Below are 26028 nucleotides of genomic sequence, written 5' to 3'. Positions count from 1 at the left end.
AGGAAATGGATAAGAATGGATTTTTATCTGTTGTTTGGGGTTTTTTAACTAGCGCATTCAAAAAATATTCTTTATATTAGAGTGTCAGACATACAGGAAAGATTTCTATGGTCCATTTATTCACTTGAATTACAGATGAAAAAGAAAAGTAATCCCATTCTTAGCACTTCAATAATACATATTTACTTTATCAAACTGAATCTGTACATGGTAGATCAAATGTCTTTGATCCTGAAGGATTCTCAAATCATTCACACAGTTCGGTTGTGAAGATTGCAGTCACATTACTAAAGTCAACATTGCTACCCACAGACTCAGGGTTCACAATGCAAATTTAACATAAGGACAAAGAATGAAAAGGCAGATTTACAAAGACGACAAAATGCCTCATACATACATTAAGGTCTTTGTTCAAATTGTTTAGGAAGTTTTGTGTAGTTGCTGTTTTAGATGTACCCGATTCACCTACAAGAACAACTGGGCGTTTTACTTTTACCATCTGTTCCAGTAACCAAGTAGTGCGTGTTGTATCCACTGTAGGCACTGAAAAAGATCATGAATATGATGGCAGGTTAAATTAAAATGCAGTACAGCTGGGGATTTATATTTATAGAATAGTGCTGGATCAGACTCTCAAGGTATTAACATGCAGTTGTACAAAGACAAAATCTGAAATATCAACTCACTAACAATGCTGAAAAAAAGTTTTAATTGCTCAGCCATCTCTTTTCAGCTTTTATCATCAGGATCGCTCATCCTATAGATATATTAAAAAAGAAGTTATCTTCCATATAGGAGGGTCATGGACTGGTTAAACTCCATTTAATCCCTATTTCAAGGATATAATCAGGATTTATTTGGATCATAGGCATTTTCCCAGAACTCTACAGAGGTGATTTTTTTTCTTTGTGAATTGCCTGCCATTAGGAGCAACTTTTAGAGAACATATAATTGTCTCCTGTGTCAGTGAAGTTAAGCTGTGCTTGCCAAAGTATTACTGTAAAGTAACCTGCCTTAATTTGTCCTTAACTATGAAAAGCACCTGTCACCATTACACAGTGCTTGGAGTAACAACCAATAACTGCCTTAAGAATGTAATGTTTAACTACCAAGTACTTGAACCATGGAGCCGGCATTTTTCCTACAGCTTCTGGTAGCGTAGACCATGAATATTCTGCTATTCTAGCTTGTAAAAGGCATTGTTAGCTCCTAATAACCCTTATTAACTGAAACAAGCTTTTAATCCTTTCTTCATTTCTCTATTACACAGTGCTGTAAATATCTACTCTATTCCTGCTAAACCACTGTGACAACAATATTAAAGAAATTGATTTGTGCCATCACAAAAAACTGAACCTAAGTGGAAGACCTTCAGTAAAGAAAGAGGATGTCTCATGTTAACTGCCATGTACTCAGTGGCAGCACATTATAAATTAAAGACATATTATCACTGTATTTTATTTTACACTCACCTAGAATGTCAAGAAATTTCACTTGAGAGTTATGAATATATTCAGGAACAAGTTTCATCCAAGGTACCCACTTTTTTTGAAATCCATCAAAGTGAAAGTCATACAAAGTTGGCAGCTGACCTGCAAATGATTAAGTAACTAGAAGTTTTCTAGGACACTGAAATATTTCATAAGAAAATAATCTGATTGAAATGAAAGTGAAGGGTAGGATTCTGGACCAAGTTGGGCAACACTGTGTTCTGTTTACTTGTCATTTAACCCAGTTAAGACATCAACCAAAATTCTCCTAATCCAGCACTTGGATCATATTATCGCTTTTTAAGCACCTTCCACTGACTTTCATGTCTTACTTTTCTTTTCACTGTTTATCTCTGCAGCTTGGCATAGAAAAGTACTGTTCTGTGAGGACAGACCAGTAGCTGACAGTTATCTAGCATCAGTATCTCTATGTGGTTTTCAGTGATAGTCCTTCAGAGACCATATTTTGTAGCCAAGATAGCTAGCTGGAAGGAAGAAGGATGCTCTGCCTTCGTGGAAACTAACACTTTTCTAATATAATCAATGGAATTCAGACTAAATTATGATGAGATCCTACCTGGCAGCTCCCCTGGCTTAGCCAGGATGTTGTCATCATGAACAGTAGACATGCAGGAAATACGTTTAACATTTTCATCAAATTTAATTCTCCCAGCATCAACAAGAGCAGCACCTAAGGAGGAATACAAAGCTTCCAAGAAAAAGCACTCCAGAACATCAGGATCATCAGGCTGTACCACAACTAGAGCTTCCAGCATCACAGTCAACTGTACCACCTGTTGTAAAACAAGACAAAACTGTAAATAGAGTTGCCATTTAGGTGCATGAAAACTCTTAATACGTTTTCAACCATTTTGAGTGTCTGCTGATCCTTTATCCTTCCAGGTGTATGTACTGATACGCATATTAATGACACTAGAAGAGCACTGTTAGGAAATTACTGTTTCTTTTCTCTCTTGGTGCTCATCACTAGCAAACTGACATTTCAGCACAGACTCTACCATGCTTTATTTGGAACATTTTACTCTCTCTATCATTCCATTTCTCTTTTCAGGTAAACTTTTTCAACCTTTACTCTCTGTTCCTTACCATATTTAAATCTGTTTGAGGAACAATGGTCTTCAGTCTTTCCCCATGTCTGCCATCCACAATTCCCTCTACAATCATATCAGTAAGATAGGGCACATATTTTTGAAAGAGACGATTCAATTCAGTTCTCTCTTGCTGAGGAACAAAAAGGACAATGATTCAGGACACAGAAACCCGGAAAGCCAATTTTTGACAGCAGAGCTTCCCATGAATACCTGGCTGACCAAGTATGATTGTTCCTGAAGAAGTCACTTCTACCAAAGACAGGGCACAGTCACATGAAGAAATGTGATGCTGTTGTATGGACTGGTGAGCAGGTGAGGGTGCTAGCATCAGGTGCTAGCAACTAAGTTGTCTTACTGCAGCTCCCTGTGGACTTGGTTTTTTAAACTAAATGTAAGAAACAAGGACTTAAGCTCACTGTTAATTCTTTGGAGATCAGGTAAATTCATTTTCTTGTTCTTCACTTCTCAGAAACAATCACAAATTAGAAAAGCTGGGAACCCTCTTTAGCCCTCTGCCACAGGCCTAGTGATTAGATTTTTTATCAGAAGATTAGACTGTCTTTGCAAATTTTTTTTTACAGCTGTCTACAGTTCAGTATTTAATGTGAACAAGTGCAGAAATTCCCACCTCATTTCTTCTTTCTTGGATCCACTTCTGCCAGTAGGGCTTGTATTTCAGATTTTTAGGATCTACAAAGACCATTCCACAGCGGGATACAGTGGCAGGAGATGCATACTGTAAGTCGCCAACCTGTAAAATAATCACACAAGATAATCATACACTTAAACAAAGAACAGCCACAGTAACTGCTTTTCAGCTTTGTAGATCCATCTGTATGTAACCCTTCCCTTGTATTACACAGTACAGTCACTACTTACCTCAAACAACAAAGCACAGTGCGACTGAAGTCTAATCCGCTCCCCATTTGCTAGGGTCAATAACTTGTTGTCATCCATGACAGAATTCATGTTTTCAACCCAGAGAGCATCTACATCACCATCAAACAGAATGTACCTGTGGATACAGGAGCCAAGGGGCACTGACTAAGCTCTGATTTTACTAACATATTTCAGAATCCAGTGCCATCAATGGTGTCAATCCAGGTGCTTTCAAGCCTCCCATTCATTTTTCATAATTGCATAGTTTCCATTCATCTCACTGAGGCTAGAAACTTACAGAAGACAGAAAGACCCCTAGACACTCTCCATTTATTTAGCATTTGTTTTTAAATAGTGCATTATCTAATATTTTTTGTAAAATTCAGTTTCTAAAAATGGTCACAATAATTTCTAGTTGTCTACCTTCGCTCTTTTTTGTCAGTAGGCCTGTTGATAACCCGAAAAATGTTTGGCAGGACTCCATCTGTCCAGTCTCGTGTGGTAGGGTCAAGGATCCCATAAAGCTCAATCATACTCATAGCTTTAGGGTTTAGTGTGTAAAGCTTTGTCAATAATCCCAGCCTAAAGATACAGCAAGAAAAGCAATATTAAAATGACACAACACCATCTCATACTAACCCAAGCAAATATTATGGTCAGCTATTGATCCTGTGATGACTACACAGAGCTGAATAATGCAGACTATGCCATTTTACAACCTGATTTCCACCCATCAAATTTTATACACTCACTTGTTTTGGGCCTTGCACAAAGCATTAATGACAACTGACTTGCCACCTCCAGTAGGTCCAACTACCATTGTAGTGTGACGAGTTAACATTGTCTCATACATCTGAACTACTTTATCCACCTGAAAAACAAATATTGATTTAATAGACTGCTGTCCATAATTCTTCTATGGACAAGAGCAGCAGCTGCTCTGTACCAGCTAAGCTTTCCTGGAGCCACACCAGAGAGCAGCAACACATATCCAGCCTAACATTTGCAAAAAAACCTCATGCAATTAGCATTTTTTATACCTGGATTGGTAAAACAACATAACCCCCTTCTTCCAGCACTTGTTCTACAGCATCATTAAAATCAGGATAGCGGACTCGATGGCAATCCAGGCCAGGAAACAGGTCGGAGATTAAGCCAAGGAAGAGAGGTACATCTTCAAACACAAGTTTAGGAAGATTCATATCTCGCAGAGCTCTCATCAGTACAACTTCCTAGACAACACATAGCAGAATCAATCTTTACCAAATAGCTAACCAATTATCCAACAAGTAGTAACTTCAAATATCTCTAAAAACTAGTGCCCGATTACTGCAGTACAGCTCTGAGGATGTTTTCTTGGCATCAGTTGCTAGTGGAAACAAAGGTTATTTTATAAGGATTAAGCAGACCAATATCCAAGAATAATGCACTGCCGGCTTCTGTCATATTAACCAAATGCCAAATGGCTGGAGCAGCCCACGTCGCAGCTTCCCTGATTTGATGTTAAAAGAACCAACTGTCTTATGAACTACCCAAGTTCTGTAGTCGCCTTGACAGCATCATTTAGACCCAAACTTCCTGCCAACCTGCAATGTGCATCTGTACATAACTTTAGAGGAGGGTTTCCTTCAGCTGTCTCCAAGTTTTTAAGAAGAAATTTGAATCAGAATTCCCCTAGGCAACTGGGTATCACAACCATACATATAGAAATAAAAAACAATCATAAAAGAAAGCCATAAAAAGTGATGCAGTATTGAAAAATTTTCATTTATAAGTTTACTGTACTACTTAAGCTACACAATTAACAACTGCGCAACTGGAGCACTCACTGTTCAAAAAGCACCTTTCGCTATTCATCCAGAGACATTCATCTGGCTATTTGCATCCTGTACTTAACAAAAAGTAAAATACCTCATTTTCTATAGATTTCCCTACTCTGACTTGAGTTCTGATGGTAATTTGCTGGCAGAGGGCATAATGAAACTCAGTAAGAACAAAGTGAACGAATAAGACAAATAACACCAATGCTCCTATTTCCAATGCAAACTACAGCAGATGTGTAAACACATCCTCTTCCTAATGAAAACGATGATGCTCCCAGGGTAACTAAGTAGCAGATCTACCTCACTGAGGTCTGCTGATCCTCTTTTCAGTTCTCCAGCCATCACCAACACTGACTTAAGGGCCCGCAGTCCAAAATCATAATGATGTTGTTTAGAAAGCTGTTCCTTTGCCAGTTTGTATAGCACTGTCATCTTTTTGGCAAGGATCTGTTTGAGATTTAAGTTAGAGAATCACAAATGTGTAAGCCACAACCAAACACTGGCTGTCCATACACAGGTATATACACGGGTATGGACAGTAATAAAATTTTCTTACCTTCGCCATAAGGAACCCTTCAGAAAAGAGCATGATTTCACAGATTTGTTGAAGATCTGGTACAACAACAGCCACAGGCCTGAACAAAGCTTTTACAGACTCTGGGAGCTCAGTTCGGCCAGCATAACCAGGATTCATCGTAATAAAAATGCCCATACGGCTATCAAGGGTAATTTCCTGCCCTTCAAACTAAAGGCATAAGAAAACATTAGAACAATGCATATTTGGAATTGAATTAAATAGTACTATTTGCTCAAACAGAAAAGCAGCAATACTGGGGCACCTACTTAAGACAACATGTTAAAATATTTAGCTTTAGGTAGTCATCCAGTTACATTCATCCCACTGTTTGTATCTTGGATATAAATATCAAAACATTTCACACTACTCAATCAAATTTTCTGTCTGAGGGCTTTGAATTCCAATAAATATCAGTAAATAAAGCCTCACAATCCACACCGTTACTTCTCTCCGTAATTACTAGCATACTATTATCCCATTTGCTTACTGTTATCCTATTTAGCTGACTTTTATCCCACTTCACAAAGGAAGAACCTAGCAAAGGATTAGGAAATCAGCAAGGATTTAACATCTCTGAAAATGAGAGTACATACTCTGGAGTTTGAAATGTTCAGCGCAAATGAATTACAGAAGGAGCAGCCCTTTGATCGAATGATGGGGTCTAACCCTGAATCTCGGCCTCAAAAACAAGATCAGCCTTCACAATTACTCTTCATTTTTAATGTTTACCTGAAATGTTTTCAACTGATTCATTAAAGCATTTTGAATAGTGTGAATCTGAGAAGAAATGACTGAAAGCACAGAAGCATCAATACGATTGAATTCATCAAAGCATCCCCATGCTCCACACTGGGCAAGACCGGAGAAAATTTTACCAACTGCCTATCAGGAACAAGAAGAAAAACTTCTCAGCAATGAATGTATTAAACACTCAGCATCAACAAACTTTGGAGTATGTTAAAACTCTTAATGACTGGGTAAAACCTCTAGATATTTACATATGCAGAAGCTAGCAATCTGTCATAAGGTCTTGCAGTAATTACTTGCCAAGTGCAGATTGCCTATGATGAGCTTAAACACATACCACCTAGTCATTGCTCCCCTCCTTGAAAGCACCTGAAATTCCTTCAGGAATTTATTCAAAATAGGTATTTTTTTACTATATTTCATATCAATCAGCATGGTATCTTTAAGGGAGATACTTATGCAGAAGTTCAGAATATGACTTTATCATGGGGACCAAAAAGGAGCAGTAACTGGCACTTTATCAGAGAACACAGATCTTTAACTTACTTTGAAATCCATGCCTTCTCCGCAGTTTGTCACCACACAAAGCAAGCCCAGTGCTTTGGCCAGATCCTTGATTGTTTCTGTTTTCCCTGTACCTGCTGGCCCTGCTGGCGCTCCTCCCAAAAACATTGATAAAGCCTTTGGGGACCAACCAAAAAGGAAAGCAAAGCTTGGATTAAACTTATATAAGGTTGGTAGCAAAATCACAAATTAAACCCTTGGGTACAAAAAGCCTCAAATTCTATCTGTGAATGCATTCTATATTATCTCTGAGGCAATCACGTTATGATACCACAACTGATTTTGAACACATTAGTGTTCACATTGGCATCTAGGAGATAACAGGAAGTGGCAATAAAACAATTATGTGATTGCCTAGAAGTGTATTTTAAAAGACCTTGTTAGTAAAAATCTCCTCGAATATATACCTGTGTGAGTGTAAGATAAATACGATCAGTAAGCGGGGTAATCACAAGACGTCCGTTCAAACCCATATACTCATAACCATAGGAAAATGTTCCCGTGCACTGCCGCACATTCAGTTCATCTGGCTCTCGGTCCCAGTAAAAACGCAGCTGGCTTTCCCATTCAAACTCCTGAGCCTGCAGAACGCTGCACAAGAGAGATTTGCTCACATGACGTAAAAGGATGGAAATACAATTTATGCATTTGGTATTTTCTCAGTAGGTTGGGGGGCAGTGTTTACCTGTCTCTTACGAATGTATCAACAATGTCTCTGGCATGAACATCAATAATGAGAACAGTGTTGTATTTTTTCCTGTCATTTTTGCTCAAAGGCATTCTAATGCGGGTAACCAGGTCATCAATTTGCTTATGCATTTTTTTAGCATAAAGTTTCATTGCCTGTTTTTCTCCCTTCTTCACTTCCCGAAAGACATCCTCTACCTCCCAAGTCCACCACACCTGAGTAGCAGCCAGCACCATCATGCCTTGGTAGAGTAACATCCAATCAACTCTACAGAAAATACATATAGTGAGGAAGTCTGAGTTACTGTTTATTCCAAGTAACTGATCAGGATAGGAAAAAAAAGTAAAAAAGGGAAGGAAAAAAAAAAAGAAGAAGTTGTTCCTCCTGTTTCTGCAACAACTACAACATGAACCAAACAATTCTATCAAGGTGTGCTGTAGCATTTCAAAAGCTTAGGAAATACTCTGATAGAAAAGTTGCCGATTCCATGTGTAAAGATTGCCAAGTGCAATTCATAGCAAGAAAAACATACTGTGCACACAGCACTAAAAATAAACCGCCAAGACTTAGGAAATTAGATATGATATATAACACAAGTTTTTTCTGGTCAGTTAAAATACTGCACATGCATGTATTCATATCCCTCCACATACAGAAACACAGGCTAAATTGTGTACAAATTAAAAAATTGTCTTTGCTTTTCTATATCACAACAGGCTCATAATAATACATAAAGCATTTATGCTATCCTTGACACTGATTGTTTCACCTGCTTCTGTCTTCACAGTATCGAAAAATAGCTTCCTTAGTCAGGAGTCTGTTCGTTCGTCTCATTTCTGCTAGCACTGCTGTCATCCAGTTCTCCACTCTGCCTTTTGCAGCTACAGCCTGCCGAAAATCCATCACCTCTCCCTCTGCTGAAATCATGGCTGTTGCAATTGTCTCATCACTATCAGTATCCTGAAACCTCAGGGAGGCTATATTATCATACATCTGAAATGCACCAACAAAGAAATTCACTGCCATTTTAGAAACAAAGCTTCAAATATGTAAGTGCTTAATTACATTAGCCCCCATTTAATCTTGAAAGAAAATTTCCATGGATTATAGAGAAATGGATCTGACTTGTAAGTAATCAAATACAAATTCTGATATATAGCTCAGCAGCCCAATTGCAAAGTAAACAAGCAGATGATCTGGCCCAAATGACACTGATTTTTTTTCTAGAAAATAAAGATCTATCAGGAGCTACAGGAAGGTTTTTTAATGGTTAGCCATTCTGGTGTATCTTGAATGTTCCTCTGCCAGCTTCCCTCTACCATAACTGCTACTGGCAGGTATGAGAACCAGGAGAGGCTATTGATCAGATTTGATTTGGTTATTCAGAAGCTTCTTCAAGATGCTGCCAGGATGCTCTCTGTATGCAGTAAATATTAGCCCATCCTTAACAACATGTACAGTGTAGTCTGTTAAACTTTTTAAAGCACCTAAAAGTACAAGGTACTGTGGAAAGCCAGACATTGTACCTTTATCATGTGTTCCTGGACACAAAGCGGGTTACTACTCCCAAGGATACTAAGCAACTCCTCATCAGATATAAAGAAAAATCTTGGGAAAGCATTTCGCTTGGAATCCAAATAATCATTCAAGCTTTTCTGACATATCTCCAGAACATCATTTATATGATGGAGGTCTGATAGACGATTTGGAGCTTCACAGGATTTTTTTATCGCTGGTTCTTTTACAGTTTCATCCATTATCTACATAGAAGGAAAAGAAAGTTCAGAAAATACTAAACAACAATGGATTATATTAAATTATATTTAACTACTGACAAAGCATAGAAGCAGCACAAGCAGTATAGATTCTTAAGAGAATTGAATTAAGGGTTTTAAATATGACTTCCTGTTACTGAACTGCTGCATGAAAACATGGAGATAGTATGCTTTCAAAGCTGGGAGCATGGAGATACTACTGTAAAAGCAAATGAAAGCAAGACAAACCTGTATCCTAAGTCATGCAAGCCTAAGCATATACCTGAATTTGCTCCTGCATACAGCGGTCCTCGAGGTAAAGGACAAACAGAGCATTTCAGAATCACAGTACTATCTCAGTTTTGCAGACGGGAAAAAGAGAAATAAACCATATTCATAGTGGGAGTATGTGTTCAGTATGAGAACAGATTATACCAGAAAAGTCTTTTTAGCATGTATATAGGTCCTTAATCTATAGAAACACATCTAAGCTTCTTATTATCATCGTAAAGGTAAAAAGATGTATCCAATGAAAGGAAAAGGGGATTCTGCCTGCCCCATACTGCCAACCAAGGATCACACCTCTGTCCACTTTAGCTTAATCAGGGGAAGTCTTCTGTTTATGACAGCTGTGAAACAAAACATGAGTTCCTGGATTCCCCAATCTCATATTCAATTCATTGTAACATACCATTCTCAGTGTTACAAATGGCACAGAAGACTACAGTGAACTATGGAACTGGAAGTAAAATGCACTAAATAATTATGCTGATCACAAGTCAAGTAAGTAACTTGCCTTTTTAAACATCCTGTCTACGCTGTCAAATATTTTGGCTTCCTCTGGAAGTTGTGATCTGATATCTCCACCAATAAAGATGCTCTCCAGGTACATCCATTTTCTCTGAACCACCATCCAGATCTAAGAGTCAAATGTTATCATTAAAGAAAAAAATACAAACAATAGAAAACTGATTATAAATAATAAACAATAATTATTTAGTCCAGCACTTTCCTTCCTACCTCAATTACTTCACCAATAAATGACAGAGTTTTTTCCCAGTGGTGAACTGTTGAAAGGAAAGGGCCCACAAATCGACTGCCTAAAACACTCTGAAGATTGACATTGTTGTCATCAAGAATCTCTAGAATTTCATCCACAGATCCCAGAATAAAGCCTCGCTTCTCAGTGCCTTTGAAGTACATTTGCACAGTGAACTTCAGGTGTTCCCATGTTTCTGCTATTTCCTTCACACCCTGCATGTGAGCATAAAAAGACACAGGTTTCAGTCTTCCAGAACCAGAAAACTATAATCTTAGCATAAAAATGAAACTCTGGTTTATAAAGAAGGGTCTGTTTCAAAACATGATGGCAACAGAATAGATCCTTCTTTGGATCCTTTTTCATAGGCCAAACTTGCTTATTTTAATAACAGAAATCAAATATACTGCTAGCAATGCCACAATAGCTAGGATTCTGTGCCATGCGGTAGCTTATTAACAGAACTATTGATCTTAGTTGCCATTAGTCACATCATGGCAGCTCCCTAAAGATGGCCAAACTTCCCATCATGCCAATATAAAATTATCAAATAAAACACTGGTTGTCATCTATGTCTTTTTAGTTTTATTATGATTTTTTACCTTACCTTCTCAATGCTAAGTTCCTTAACAGCAGTTCTGACTATTTCACTGATAACATCTGAGTGCCTTTGAAGTTCCATATTGAACATATTCTCCAAAGTGAATGTTTCTTTTGTCATTTCAAAACGTGTTCCTGTTCTTTCCATAAGGTCTTGCCAATGCCTGTTTTAAATTGACACATCAACAGTTGTACCAACCACCATGATACAGCAAAAGTGAAACCAACTGTAGTTTAATATATAATAATGAAACTGTGTTTAGCACTCTACTGTTTTAAACAGGAGCTAGTATTTTGAATACATAAAGTATCCTAGTCATTGTAGTCACCTTGCATGCTATTACACAAGTTAATTAAGCAGAAAGTGAAGTTTCAAGCAGCAGGACACGGCATGACCCCAGTAACTGAAATTAAAAGTTCTAACAAAACAAATAAAATCTTCCTATATATATAAAATTCATTTAAATAAATCAAAGCAAACCTTTCTCTCAAAGCTTCATTTTTCAAATCAAGCAACAAAGGAATGGAGTCTCGAAATGCCTTCATTTTTGTTTCCAAGTGAAAGGCTACTGGCATACTGTGTACTTGTTTGGGCAGCTTTCGAAACGCTTTAAGAAATCCTTCGATTCCTTCCTGAAGAAACTGGACATTGAGGTTTATCCAGAGGGTCTGAGACCACTCCTTTTTAGCTGCCTGGGAACAAGGTCATCAGGAGGAAAAAAGTCATATTTCCTTTTAGTTCTGAGCCCAAAAAAAATCTTTCCACTACAGCAGAATCTAGAAACCACAGTGAGAGTGCAGATGTAATTGTATTAACATGTTACAAACAGAGAAGAGACATGTTCATGTCCAAGCCAGATTCATAGCCAAACACAGCCAGTTGTATAAGAAATAATCAAAAGGAAATATGGAGAACAGGAAAAGCATCCTTAAAAGCATATTTTACATGGCATTTTAATTCTGGAAAAATAAAACTTACTAAAAAATAATTAAGATCAATAAAAGCCTGAGATACCCATTGTTACCTGTACACATAAGACATCCAAAAGTAGTCCCACTGAAATCATCAGGAGACTCGTGCAGTAAAATGTCACCCAATAATTATTAGGGATGGAGGGAGGTCTGTTCCTGTCTGATAAGAGTATCTGTTCGGTCAACTACGGGGACATTGTTAGTCCTGTACTAACACCATTAAAATCATTTCATGGCGACAGTCAATTACAAGTGACATCTTACTTCATGCAAAGGCTTAGAACAGAGCTGACAATAACCAGAGGACAGTGCAACCTCTTCTTCTCTTCCTCACCTTTTCTGTATGTATGTGCATGAATATTTGTGCACCTGTGTATACATTGTTCAATACTTACACTTAATAATTCATAAATGTCATAGATCTGCTTTAGGCCTTTCACATCATCCTGTGCTTTCATTAAATCAGGGTACACTGTAACTGGCAGGTCAAAAAGTTTCTCAACACTGCGCAGTTCCTGATGAATTTTTTCCAGATTTTCCACTTCTTTTTCAAAAATGGCCAAGAGTTCCAAGCCTGGGAGAGGAATTTTTCTAGATAAACCATCCCAGTGATCATGGGAAATAAATAAGACAGCATTTGCATACAGACTGTAGAAGTTACAGTACTAAAAGTTTCACATTCCTGGTTTGTATGTTAATAAGGAAAGCACAATTTTCTTGTTTTACATAAAATCTGAAGAATTGTCCAAAGACTAGTATTTTTTTGAAGACACCACTTTACACACATTAATCCACTTACCTTTATCAAGATTTTCCCCAACAGCACCAGGCCCTTCGGTCATGAATTTATGGGCAAAAGCTTCTACCTCTTTGCTGTAGTCCTCAATTTGTTGCTGTGTGACCTAAAGAGAACAGTGTTTAAACTGTTTTCCTTCCATTTCTAATTTTTTTCAATATTAATTACAAATATTACCTTTCTGAATGTTCTTTTTATGTCACCAAGGTTGTGATCAACTTCTGATGCTTCGAAGAAGAGAGTCTCCCACTTTTCCCTAATCTTGTCAGCCATCTCTTGTTCTTCTTTAGCTACCTACAACAAAACAAGCAACAACTCTCACAAAAAATAATTACAAGGAATACTATAAATTCACAAAACACAAAACCAGCATTGAATTGATCTGAATCAGAGTTAAACATATGCAATATGTCCTTTTTAAAGTGGAGATACTGTTTTGAGAAGGAGGTTTGGACTAGACAATCTCCAGACATCCCTTCTAATCTCAACAATACTGTGATTCTGTAAAATGCTTAAAAGGAAAACATTTATTCATTCACATGTGGGGCATATGGGCATCTAGCTCAAATTTGAAATGTTTTATGAGACATACACCTACTGGAATATTGTACATTGCAAGAGTTCGGTATCTCTCCCAGATGTCCAAGTATTTCAGTTCCACCTCGAAGGACATTCCTTTGATCTCCGCAATTGTGCCAAGGACAATTTTGAGATCTTCCAGGGAGTCAGGAGGCCTCTTAAGATTCTGTGATAATCTCTATAAGAAGTAAAAATAATTTCCAGAAGCAACACTGACAAAGCAATTAGGCAGAATTATAATGACGAGTCAAACACAAAACACCAGCAAATAATACGCAGATTTGTTTTCAGTCTATGTGATAAAGATAACAAAAACAAACTGAAAACACCTACCTGAATCTCCTCCTGAAGACCAAAGAGCTCCTGTCTTGCAGACTCATTAAGCAACCTTCCAAGTGAAATCACCCAGCCCCTAGCATTCTCCTGCACTGTGTAGGCTAACGGAGTGAGCTGAAGCCTGATACATTGCTCATCTTTAATCAAGGGCTGTTCATTCACTTCTTGAGCTACCTTCATATAAAACTGCAACTCTTCATCAAAGGTGACACAGGTAGGCTTTTCTGCAGCTAACTTCTCCAAAGCTATGCCTTTGTCTAATTTCCACAGCAGGTCGTACCTCTTCCATTGGTTCAAATACTTGCTCAGAGAAGCCAGGAGTCTGTGGACATTCTGAGTGATGAGAACAGCCTGTTCAATTATCAGAGGGTTCTGGGAGACATCACTGTAAAAGCTGAAAGTGATAACTTCATCTTCCTTGACACGCTGAGGAGGGCATTCAATACATGTACCATGCATCCATCGTACAAAATGCTAGAGTTTTCAAGACAAGGGTTAAAAACAGTTACTTTGCAAAGAGTCATTTTAGTCAAATCATTCATAGAATCATAGAATCATTTAGGTTGGAAAAGACCTTTGAGAACATCAAGTCTAACTGTAAACCTAACACTGCCAAATCTACCACTAAACCACTTCCTTAAGTGCCACATCTATATGTCTTTTAAATACCTCCAGGGATGGTGATTTCAACCACTTCCCTGGGCAGCCTGTTCCAGTGCTTGACAACTCTGTCAGTGAAGAAATTCACCATTATTTAGGAGACTATGTAGAAAGTGGTGTGAATGATTTCTAAAACCAATTGGTTTTCAACAGCAAAAAAAGTGATTACCTTTTCCCATAAACTTGAGAGAAGAGTTAGTTTCATCCTAACAAAACCTTTCCATGTGTTACTCAATCTGCTTTTAAAATCTCAGCTGAGCAACAATATAGCATGACACAGACAAACAGGTATTAGATCAAACAGGCTGGATGAAGCAGTGGAGCAGAACAACAACAAATCTGAACACAGGAAGCACACAAACTAAATCAACTCATTTCCAGTGATGCCTGGAATCATTTCTCCATCAGGACAGGACAGGAACACTGCCACAATGTTTGGGTTCTTTTCTGGAAAGCAGTTCAACATGAACTTATTCATGCAGGCAAATATTGCTACACCTTTGCCAGCAAGCTAGATATTTCATCTGCTGTAAACCCACTGTCCTAGATGTTTCTTAGATGCCCTTCTCCCAACATTTTCTCAACTGGCTTTTTCCCGGTTTTGAGAAGAGCCATAATATAGAGAAGGCTACTCCCAATCCTTACTCCACCAGCTTATTCATACATCAGAAAGCAACATCTACAAAGCAATCTGAAAAGTATTTCCTTCTGATGTATGCTGATTTATAGAACCAATTCATGTCCTTACACTGCTAAACTGCTGAAAAGTAACAAATAGTTTTGCCACAGTAAAAACTGCATGAAGCTTTACAGTATATTTTTTTCCTTTGTCATCAGTTTTTAAAATTAGGACAGTCTGTAAAATTAGAAAAACGTACTGGGTATTTGGATTTCAAGATAAAGCAATATGAATCTTCCCTTTGACAGTTATGCTTGCTTAAACATAAAGCAAGATTAATTCATTATAATCACAAGCAAACTCTGGCAACAAGTAAATCTTATCAAAAATCACCTCAGTGACCTCCACACAGTCTCGGATACATTGAACAGTCATTTCATCAATCTCATTGGCATTAGGTTGCAAGATTATCTCATGAAAAGATAAAATAGCTTCTGTTTGGAACAGTGGCACTTTTGCAAGAACAGCCGCATTAAAAGCCTGCAAATTCCTGGCAAGAGAAAAAAAAGTATGTCAAAGATTGTAAAAATCAGGTGCTTCCCCCCCGTCGAAATGCTTAACAGAGACTGTAATCACCAAGTATTGCTTAGATATGTAAGCAGATCTGCCTGAAGTCAGTTACCATGGATTTCAGCTGGAAACACTGATGTGTATTGGAGCAAAACTGTCCCACTAATACTGATTTAATGCAAAAGTTTGACTAGTTAAAAGCAGCTATTGGAAGGAATAAATGGGGAGGGAATACCCTGGTGCAAAAGGACCCTGAGGCTACCGTCAACTCCATTGCAAGAGTCCAGCCAAGAAAGCACAATGAAGTCAGCTGAGCACGGACCAGATTACAAAAACATGGATCACGGGAAGAAGAGATGGCTGAGCTTTTATAAACCTGTAATGCACCATTGTAATATTGTCTTGCTTATAATATAAGCCTTTATAATATCTTGCTACAGGAATCTCCTTGGCCTCAGCAGCTGCAGAACAGGTAAAGTAAAAACCAACAAAAATTTGTTCTTGAACTGATGACTCCTGCATTACAAGGATGCATCTGGCACCCAGACACCAACTCAAAATTGTATTCTTTAGAAAACAAAACCATGATTTTAAAAATAAACCAAGGATATGCAACTATACATTGCAGAAAACCTATCTTATTTCTCTCTTCTCATGACAATATCCATTTTCTCAGAATTTGGGTTTCTCCTGTACCTTGTTATCACTTCTCCATTCTTCACAGGAACAAAACATTACAAATACAAATCTGTCTCAAACTGCAAATTATCAAAGTGTTCAAACAGAGTACCAGTACACATACTGATCGACAGACCCAGAAAAACCTGAAGATGAAAGACTGAAAATCCATTAAGCAAACAATTGACTTACTTCACAATTAACTGTGTCAACACCTGATAAATCCTTTGTTCCCAATATGCATAATAGGAAGTTAATTTTGGAGATTTGCCACTGTTCGTACTGGCAACTCGTCCTTCCACTTTTATTAGCAGTTGTGGAATTGCAGAATACTTTCTAACCATGTGTGCCACATCTTTTGCTCTTTCACACTTAACATACTCAAAAAAATTTTTTGCTTCTGCAAAAGATACAAAAAATTATTAACTGAAAAAGACCTAGCAGACTTCCATACCGGAACAATTAGCTGGGCTATATTTGTGAACATTAACTTGATCTTGACAAAAAATATCTCCACTGATTAACACTTAATTTATTAATATTTCAGCCCTCTGATTTTGTATGGATTTAATTATTTAATAGCAACCATTAGATGTGAAAGTAACCTTTTTAAGACTTACAAAGCACTGAAAGAATCCACCACCCACCCACTCAAGTGCCAAGGAGACCTGGGAGAATCACCTCACCACAATTTCCATCTAAGAAAACCCGTTCAGATAGCGCAGAAGGGAGCTGACACTCCATACAAATTGCAGCTCTAAGGCTACACTACTGCATACAAGAAAGATAAGGAAATCAAAGGAAAGCTAGGGGGAAAGTGATCAAAAGCAAGGTAGACACAAGTCAAATATCTACTTGCATGCTCATCTTTATGTTTCTCTCATTGACACTAACTGTCAGCTTTAGGGTACTGAAGCTCTGATTGTGCTTCCTCTCTTACACCTTTAAATACTGCTGTAACTAGTTTTGGTAACAATTAAAAGGGTTGATCATAGCAACTAAAAATGCAAAGTAGCAGGCAGATCAAAATACAGCATCACAGAGCCTGGAAATGAAAATATGAAGGCTTACCAGGAACTTCATCACCATTTTTTGAAAGTGGAAACTTAAAGAGATTTGTTGATTCTATGAACAGAAGTATGTTGCTTATGTCTTCAGAAATATTATGAATCCGATGGACAAGTGTTTCAAACTTCCTGATGGATTGTGTGCATCGGACAATAAAGTCACCAATACCTTGAAATAAATCACAACCATTTGGGTATTTTTCTTTTAACAAATATTTCACCAATGCATCAAAATTGCCTCATCCAGATGTGTTTTATCTCTGAGAATGAACTGACATTCTGCAGAAAGATGGATTAAATGATTTCTCACCTAACCCTTCATCTAGCTCCTTACAGCTCTTATCTAAGCATCTCTATTCATTTCCACTCAGTGTTAAAAATACAATACAAACTAAAGAAATACCTTCCTGAATCAGATTTTGTCTAACCTACTATTCTGACCCTGACCCATGGCAATAGGATGTATCATTTAGGGATACATTGCTGTCATATGACATAAAAAACAGATTGCAGAATTAAAGAGATTTTTTAACTGAGAATCAGTATGTGAGGCACTTTAAAATACTATCTCTATTACTTAAGGAGTTCCAGTTGAGTCTTCTGTGCCCTGATCTGAATACACTCCAGAGTTCTTGAATATGGTCATCAAGAAGTTTGGTTTCTGCTTCATTCAGTGTTTCCATTAATTTGTGATAGCCATCCAGCATGTTTTTCAATCTATTTTTATACCTAAGGAGTGTAAGAAACACAACAACAAAACATAAAAATAATGATTTTTTGGAAATACAGCGCTGAACTCAGATCAAAGAGAAGATCGCTTCCATCATTCCATTCAGACCTCCATATAAAGCACAATTTGCAAAGATAACCACTGAATATATATTGATTATAAATGCAATTAATTTCCTATTGAAAACAAAAGAAAAATTTCATATAGGTCAAATAGTAGCTAGAAAAACCTCTCCTGCCCCAACTCAGTTTTTAAGACAGCCTCAGTTTGAAGCGCATAAGTGAACTCAACATGTGAACTTTAAAATCCAGTTAGGGCTCCTACTGCCATACCCATGTGCTAAAAGCCTGTGATAATGTGGGCAAAAGTGACTTATCCAAGGCTGTATGAAAAGAAAGCAGCAGTGAGTTTAAATGTGAGCTGAAATCTAAATGGCATTAACAATTCATTGCAAACAAATTACTGTCCTTGTTTTCTCTCAGATTTTGATAAGATGTTAATTTGTATAACGTTGTCCTACAGGGTAAAGGATGCAGACGGTGCCAGAGAAAAGCTTATTAGTGCAACATGGCCATTAGTAATCTTACCCTTAAAAATGTCACTAAGACCTCTCAGATTTCCAGAATTTTATGACTCAGTGCCCATTCTAGTTTGGAATGAAATCACTTGAAACACTGCCGTAAGTCTGTATGTGTGCAGATACGCTGTTACAGCCTTACCCAAGATATCTGTCTTCCTGTAACGCCACATATCTCGCTGTTTCTGGGACTGGAAACCCTAGTAGTTCCATGTACTTTGTTTCAAGTATAACCTCTTGAAGCATGGGAGAAAAATTCACTATGAAGCGGACACTCTTCTTTGCAGTGACAGGCTCCTCTGTTACAGAGCTCTACAACACAAGAAAGAGCAGCAGAAAGGAGAGGAACACCATACTGTTACAATGCAAGGAAAAAGTCAGCTCTTGGAGACATTTGATAAGGCAGTAAAAGTCAGAATGGCTGACTTCCAGAGACTGAGGCAGCCTCAGCATTCTAATTTCAGAAATTACACACAACTACCTCTTCAGTGAAAGCTGATTACAAGAAACAAGTGAAATCACCTCTGTTCACATACTGCTGCAATCAGTCACAACAGAAATCCCAGTGGAAGTTCATAGTCAGACAAAAGTTTAGTTAGAACAGGAGTCTGCATGATCTCTGCTGGGAACCCACCTCCACCTAACTTCAGTCCCAAGTTTTGTTGTAATGTCCCAAAGATGTTGCACCAAAATCCAAAAATTAAAAGGAATTACGGCACAGAAGAACACATAGAAAAAAAACATTCATCCATTTGCCAGGTCATTCAGCATCTATATCTTATAAAGGAATAAAAACAATTCTGAGCTCAGAACTTTTGAAATCTTCCTTTCAAAAACTGTGCTTAAAATATCATTCTTAGAAAAATCTCACTGACCATCACATAAGTTTCAGTTCTTCCCCACAGAGAAATCTGGTATACTGTCTTCCTGTATCTCACCTGCTCAAGTGTCTCTGTATTAACATGGGATGCAGATCCACTAGTGATGACAGTCAGTGGTGTATTTTTCAGTAACAGTGGGAGTATCTGTTCTGTCTCATGTCTCCACTGATTGTATTTTTCATCTTCATATTCTTTCATCCTCTTGGCCACTTGAAGATACATTTGTTTTACCTAGAAAAGAAAACTCTGTATAACTCATTTCAAAGACCATGAGAAATGTTCAACTAACCTGTTCTCAATATGGTTTCTATTTTTTGCTAGATAAGAGGACAAGTGATGTCTTGTAATTAATGCAGGCAGTGAAGAATTTAGGCTCCTGAATTCTGTCATTGACTCTATCACTGTCTCTCTGGGAAACAGCAGGAAGGTCCAAATCAGCTTTTCATGTCTAATGGCTTGCTGTGTGCAAAGACATTCTTGGAACTTCACCTACATAAGAGCACTTTTACACCTGTAGAAGAAGGGTACGAAGAAGGTATTTCTTCCTTTATTAAATATCAAAAGAACCAACATACTTCATTTCCATGTTCACTAGCAAGCAACTCCTCTACTTCTTGAAATCGAATTATAGGGCGTTTGATCCGATGGAAAAGGAATCGGGACCAGTATATTGCTCCAGCCATTGGAGGATAATTCTTATACAAAGGCGGATCCTTGAGGTTCAGAAGAAAGATTTGCTTAATGCTTTCAACCTAGAAGAAAATAAAATATTGCAAAGAATCATTTCTCCATGTGCTTGACCATGATCAGTATCAAACCTGGTACACAGCACAAGCTCTGAAACTAATTCCACCAGCAGGACAAAAACAATTATTCTTTTTTTTTTCCCATGCATCTCTTGCTTGTATTACCACATTACAGAGGATGTCTTTTCTGTATCTTGTGGCACTGCTACTGTGGTAGTGTTTTCTGTAAGATTACATTTTATTGTTAAACTCAGTGTTCTTTGAAATACCAAGAAAAATACTATGATGTAAAAAGCTTTCCAACATACAGGCTTCTACATGGCAGAAATTATTTCTGCCTTCACAGTTTCTCTCTGACACCTTCTGGTCATACCACAAACTTGTTGTCCATCACAAGAAAGCTGTAGGGTACGAAAGATGTATTTTCTCAGGTAGGACCACTGTTGAACTGCTGTTCACAAGGTAAAGAATAGCCATAAGCCTTGTTGCCTTCAGACTACATGCAAACACCTTTTGGTTCCCCTACAGTGCTGCACATATACAGATATGCACATCCATTTCAGCAAATTACCCATAATATTTCTTCAACTGGCTCAAAAAAAAGTAAGAGCAATTATTGTGCTAATTTTGTAAAACTTCTCACTCTTTCAGATAGTACATGACACTATACAGGTGTTTAGACATATACACAGATTTATGATTTTCGCAAGGTGAAGAGCTTCATGTGCTACATAAGAAATCCTTAAATACCTCTTTACAGTATTGGTCCAAAACATCATTGAACTTCATCATCAACTGCTTATGAACGGTTTTACGAGTGCAGATATTTTTGAAGTTTAACAGCATGTTGAATGCAGCTTCTGCTGACCGAAGGGTCTTGAAAGACTCATCAATAAAGTTTTTGGTCTCTTCTTCAATAACCTAAAGGAAGAAGGCCATGAAATCCTATCACTTCAGAGATTCATCTTACAAAACCAAGAAAGGAAGGCAAAATTAAAATGCTTTTTTATAACAGTGATCAAGCATATTTTTAGTCTTACAAATGACTAACAAACTGATGGTTTTCCAATAAACTGCAGGAAATTAATGTTAATTAATGCATCTTCTGGACAGCTACATAAATCACAAAAAACACTGTAAAAATTTGTACTTTGTGGCTATTCTTAGCTGAGGGATGAAGAACCGAATGGATCCAGAAAAGGAAGTTTTACTTCTTCGTAGGACATGACTGAGACATGTCAGCACAATAGGACAGGGAGGTCATATGCAGCCTCTGTTCATGCTGTAGCGATTCTGCCAATGAACAAAAAGTGTGCTTCACCACGTTCAAGACATAGTGAAACTATAAACAAAACCAACTTGGAAACAGAATATTGACTTGAAAAACTTGTCACATTCCTCACATCTTAATTTATGTATTTATTCATATATTCTTTTCTTTTGCAAACTTACATTTTCTTTAAATGAAAATCTTGATATTCTAGAAGGAATCTGTATATAGGAAGTAACGGATGCAGAGAATTACAGTATATGGTACTTACTGAAACTTCTTCTCTAAATTCTTCCATAATTAATTTCCAGTCATGTGCACTTTTGATGCTAAAAGGGTCAAAGGTCAGTTCTTCCATAGGACTAGTTAGTCCCTTTACTCGTCTCAGTAGATCATCAATGCGCTTTAGATGCCCTGTGACAGCTTTTAGTTCAGGACCAAATATATTGCAAAACTCTTCAATGACCTATTCAGAAGAACATATCAGAAAGCTTAATTTTTAATGGGTTTTTTTCTGCCATTTAACACATCTTTCTGATATTATTTCCTATAAATATAAAAACAAAGCTCAGAGAATCATCAATTCCTGCTGTGATTTACATTTTGTATATTGCTATACAAGACACTAAGTAGCTTCATGGAAAAAAAAACCGACAAATCATTTTACAAGCCCAACGCTTCAGTTGTTAAAACAGGTAACACTGTTATTACTTCTTTTTATTCCACTTTTCACATACAGTTTTTACACACACAGTCTATAGCATCTGACCACTGATGGACCACTAATACTGCTAGTTACCCTGATTTAAATTAGCCTAAACATAGCATCTCTCCATTCACACATTATCCTGCAATTGATGTACAGATTCATATATGGTCACATTTTATATTATAGTATACTTAAATTGTTATTTTACCTAAAATTATGTCATTAAGCTAGTAACCCATGAAAACTGCACAACTGTGAAACAGTTGTTACAAATCCGTATGTTCATAACAGCAACATACACAGTAATACCTTTCTTCAACCAGTACCTTGAGAAGAGTTATCTCATCTCAAGCAATAAGTGCAGCTTTGCTGGAAACAAGGACATTGCTCAGGTCTTAAACACAAAACCAATCACAAAACTAAAGGCTGTAAACATTTCCACAACTTCAATACAAAAGATTTTCCTCTACAGAATAAGATGCTGTTCACACAATCCTTTTATTTATTGCCTATATTACTACCTGCAAAATATCATACAGATCTTGGCAGACTGAAGTCATATAATCTGTTTTTTCAAATAAACGTTTCTGGTCAAATTCCCAGTGTTGCTCTCTTCCTGAAGCTTCAATTTGGGCGCAAACAGCAAAATAACATTTCTTCCATTGTTCAAGAGTGCTTTTGGCTTCTGCTGTTTTCTTTTTTGCAGCAGCTCTATCTTCTCTAGAAATCAAATCAAAACAGTTAAGACACTAAACAGAAAGACTATAGATAGAAAATTATATCTCAACTGGATTAATATACCCTGGTTTAGCATTAATTATACAAGATCTAGGCAAAACTTACAGCTGTGAGGTCTTAATTTTCAATGTGACTAATTTTGAAAGGAGATACTATTTCAGGACTGATTTTGATGGTATTTATGTCACTTCTTTACCACTGTAATTCTGTTGGTTTTATTGATTTATATCCTTTCAAGAAAAAAAAAGAGGACAAGCACCCATTTCCTCAGGGCTGATTCAGTAATTTATGGAAATTACAAAATAGACTTATTTGACCTAATACAACTTCCAATAGTGAAAAATGCTGAAACCTGTTTGATGAAAGTGTTATCTACTGCACTTCATGTAAAACAAGCAAAGCTTTTAATAAATACAGCCTAGTTCCTAGTACAGAAATCCAGTACTTACTTAAACAGTGCATGTAAATCCACAACTTTGTACACTCTTGCTGAAATTTCCCATGCAATTCGTTCCATGAGGGGTACCATCCGTTCATCCTTGTTGTAATGCCGTGATAGAATCCATATCAATCTCAGGGTATTCATCAGCGAAGGAATTGTATCCAAGACAACATTAAACCCAGTGCCATATGTTAAATTCTATTAAATGTATTATAAATATTGTGAATAAGATGTCAGAAAAATACACAAATTCATATTAAATAAACCTATATTTATTCTATAGATTCCTGAAGTTAAGAAAGTCTGCGACATTATTAATTAAATAACTCAGTGAAGGAAACACCCTGGTGCCCAAGTAACACACGTGGTTAAGGAAGTGCAAATCTGCATCTGTTGCTCCAAATGCCTTTTAGGTCTTTTCTCATTCATATTCTCTTCTCAGTAAAAGATGTCTCAAGACTAGTTTTGGCTCAACTCTTCATTTGGATGTTTGGATGACCTTCAATAAAACTTAAAAATTGAGATATCCACTGTAATCAGTGATAGAAGTTACCTCAAAAATGGAGCACAGAAATCTTTATTTTGCCCAGTTCAGCTATGCTGTCAAATGCTCCCAAGGCTGTGATTTACAAACCAAACTGTTCACAGCTCTGGGCTTCTGCTTTCAAACATTAGAACTGTATCTCAAACAAAATAAGCAAGCCTTTTTTTTTATTAAATATAAAAAGGCTAGAATATATCTTTATGGGTGCTAACAAGTGAAAAAAGAAACCCAAGAGGTGATTGTATCAACAGAGAAACCAGACTCAGGGAACTACAGTTAAAACTTCATGAAGTTTTCTTAAGGATACATACCTTCAAATGGCGTTCAAGAGTTGAAAGATATTTAACATTATCTAGAGCTTCCACATGATGTTTTCTGAGGTCACTTAAGACTATCTGCAAATCTTGAATATGCTCAGATTCAGCTTCCTGCAATATTTGCAAGACTTTTTGCACTTTTGGAAGCTTTGTCTGTTCAGTAAGAGCACTTAAAGTATCATTCCTTTCACACCAGAGGTCAATTTCTGCAAGCGGACCATTACCCTACAAGTAATGTGGAATAAAATAAAAATTCTAAATTACCATTATGCAAGAGTTAAAACCTATAAACAGGACTATATTTGTTCCTTCTTTTCAATACGCTGTATGCTGAGAAAAACCTGATATAGTTCAACCATGCAAAACTGCCAGACAGAAGAAGACCCTTGAAACCAAGGGAGTTTTACACGCACTGAAGGGAACCGCTCATGGGGAGTATATCCCTGAGTTGGAGCTGGGGAGTTCGTGCTGGCAAATGCTTATGCACAAGTAACTTTGTAGACATGAAATCCCTCAGTATATTTAATGGTATTAGTCATATGTGTAAGTGTTTGCAGAACCAGAACCTTACAATTGAATTTTTGTTTGAGAGAGATTACTTTCTTCAAGCAAAAATAGTCGTCTATTTAAAAAAAAATAATCACTGCAGCTTTTAATATTTCATAGCTCTTTAGAAAAGTGCAGATAACAGAAGTGCCTTAGTTTTCCAGTCATCCTGTGCGGGTAGGATCTGCAGTAAGTTACTTATATTCTATTTATATTCTATTTCCCAGAGTCACACAGTTCCTCACTACTTTTGTTCTACTTTACATCAATTAGTAAATGACTTTCCAACAATCAAACATGAAGATGGATTAAAAATGAGCACAAACCATTCAAAGAGATTCCTGCGGGAAAATAATGTCTCCAGGAATAAAAGCAGCTTGGTATTATAGAAAACATTACCTGTGGAACCTTTTTCAGTTGTTCCTCTAGAGCTGTGGATATTAATTTCTGCCAGGTCACTGCACAACGTTCCAGAGGTTCAACCACTTCTGGAACTGTGGCAAGAACAGTCACTTCACCTTCTAGGTTTATAGCTGGCACCTCCAGTTTAATATCTCCTATTAAAAGAAAAAGCATATAGAATTAATTGTCTTGTTCCATCAGCATTGGTGAAGTAACATCACTGAAATGGCTTGTGCCTTCCATCTTCTTAGGTACTTAAGGACAGGTAACATACCACCTGCTCTGCCTGTTTGAGAATACGGCAGAATACATCCCGTTGCTTGACAGCTAACACAGTGCCAAGAAAGACACATTCCTACAAATAAGTGAAAAGTTCTCAGGTTTTATGCCTTAACCCAATCTCTACTGATTAAGAATTATTAGGATTAGGGTTTTGCTGAAGAAGACTATCAGGCCCTACTGTAGGCCACCATGCTCTCCTTAATGGCATGACAGTATCCCCTGTCAGAGAAGGGATGCTGAGAAACACTTGAAAGTCTCATGCGGTCTGCCACTTTCTATACCCTGCTATGGCCT

At 37.2% G+C, this 26028-nt stretch overlaps 1 protein-coding gene across 1 annotated transcript in view; it reads right to left on the bottom strand.

The window, feature by feature from the left end:
• Positions 1 to 26028, bottom strand: part of DNAH10 (dynein axonemal heavy chain 10) — a 57037-nt gene that overhangs the window by 26152 nt on the left and 4857 nt on the right. The window contains exons 6-44 of the mRNA XM_055797212.1: positions 25450 to 25607; positions 24499 to 24729; positions 23651 to 23841; positions 22985 to 23183; positions 22026 to 22220; positions 21235 to 21405; positions 20314 to 20490; positions 19796 to 19969; positions 19000 to 19169; positions 18128 to 18279; positions 17555 to 17719; positions 16676 to 16883; positions 15629 to 15785; positions 13954 to 14430; positions 13640 to 13798; positions 13219 to 13335; positions 13045 to 13147; positions 12641 to 12819; positions 11755 to 11966; positions 11281 to 11437; positions 10655 to 10888; positions 10431 to 10553; positions 9407 to 9640; positions 8650 to 8873; positions 7878 to 8147; positions 7600 to 7783; positions 7175 to 7309; positions 6611 to 6763; positions 5861 to 6049; positions 5605 to 5751; positions 4522 to 4713; positions 4234 to 4352; positions 3905 to 4063; positions 3482 to 3617; positions 3231 to 3353; positions 2598 to 2732; positions 2068 to 2284; positions 1473 to 1592; positions 398 to 543 (exon numbers count right to left, since the gene is read on the bottom strand). Of these exons, the coding sequence (XP_055653187.1) occupies positions 398 to 543; positions 1473 to 1592; positions 2068 to 2284; positions 2598 to 2732; positions 3231 to 3353; positions 3482 to 3617; positions 3905 to 4063; positions 4234 to 4352; positions 4522 to 4713; positions 5605 to 5751; positions 5861 to 6049; positions 6611 to 6763; positions 7175 to 7309; positions 7600 to 7783; positions 7878 to 8147; positions 8650 to 8873; positions 9407 to 9640; positions 10431 to 10553; positions 10655 to 10888; positions 11281 to 11437; positions 11755 to 11966; positions 12641 to 12819; positions 13045 to 13147; positions 13219 to 13335; positions 13640 to 13798; positions 13954 to 14430; positions 15629 to 15785; positions 16676 to 16883; positions 17555 to 17719; positions 18128 to 18279; positions 19000 to 19169; positions 19796 to 19969; positions 20314 to 20490; positions 21235 to 21405; positions 22026 to 22220; positions 22985 to 23183; positions 23651 to 23841; positions 24499 to 24729; positions 25450 to 25607 (6992 nt within the window). The remainder of the gene's footprint in view (positions 1 to 397; positions 544 to 1472; positions 1593 to 2067; positions 2285 to 2597; positions 2733 to 3230; positions 3354 to 3481; positions 3618 to 3904; positions 4064 to 4233; positions 4353 to 4521; positions 4714 to 5604; positions 5752 to 5860; positions 6050 to 6610; positions 6764 to 7174; positions 7310 to 7599; positions 7784 to 7877; positions 8148 to 8649; positions 8874 to 9406; positions 9641 to 10430; positions 10554 to 10654; positions 10889 to 11280; positions 11438 to 11754; positions 11967 to 12640; positions 12820 to 13044; positions 13148 to 13218; positions 13336 to 13639; positions 13799 to 13953; positions 14431 to 15628; positions 15786 to 16675; positions 16884 to 17554; positions 17720 to 18127; positions 18280 to 18999; positions 19170 to 19795; positions 19970 to 20313; positions 20491 to 21234; positions 21406 to 22025; positions 22221 to 22984; positions 23184 to 23650; positions 23842 to 24498; positions 24730 to 25449; positions 25608 to 26028) is intronic.

This window comes from Falco peregrinus, chromosome 2 (assembly GCF_023634155.1).
Source record: "Falco peregrinus isolate bFalPer1 chromosome 2, bFalPer1.pri, whole genome shotgun sequence".
Lineage (NCBI taxonomy): Eukaryota > Metazoa > Chordata > Aves > Falconiformes > Falconidae > Falco > Falco peregrinus.
This window is presented reverse-complemented; position numbering and strand designations above follow the sequence as displayed.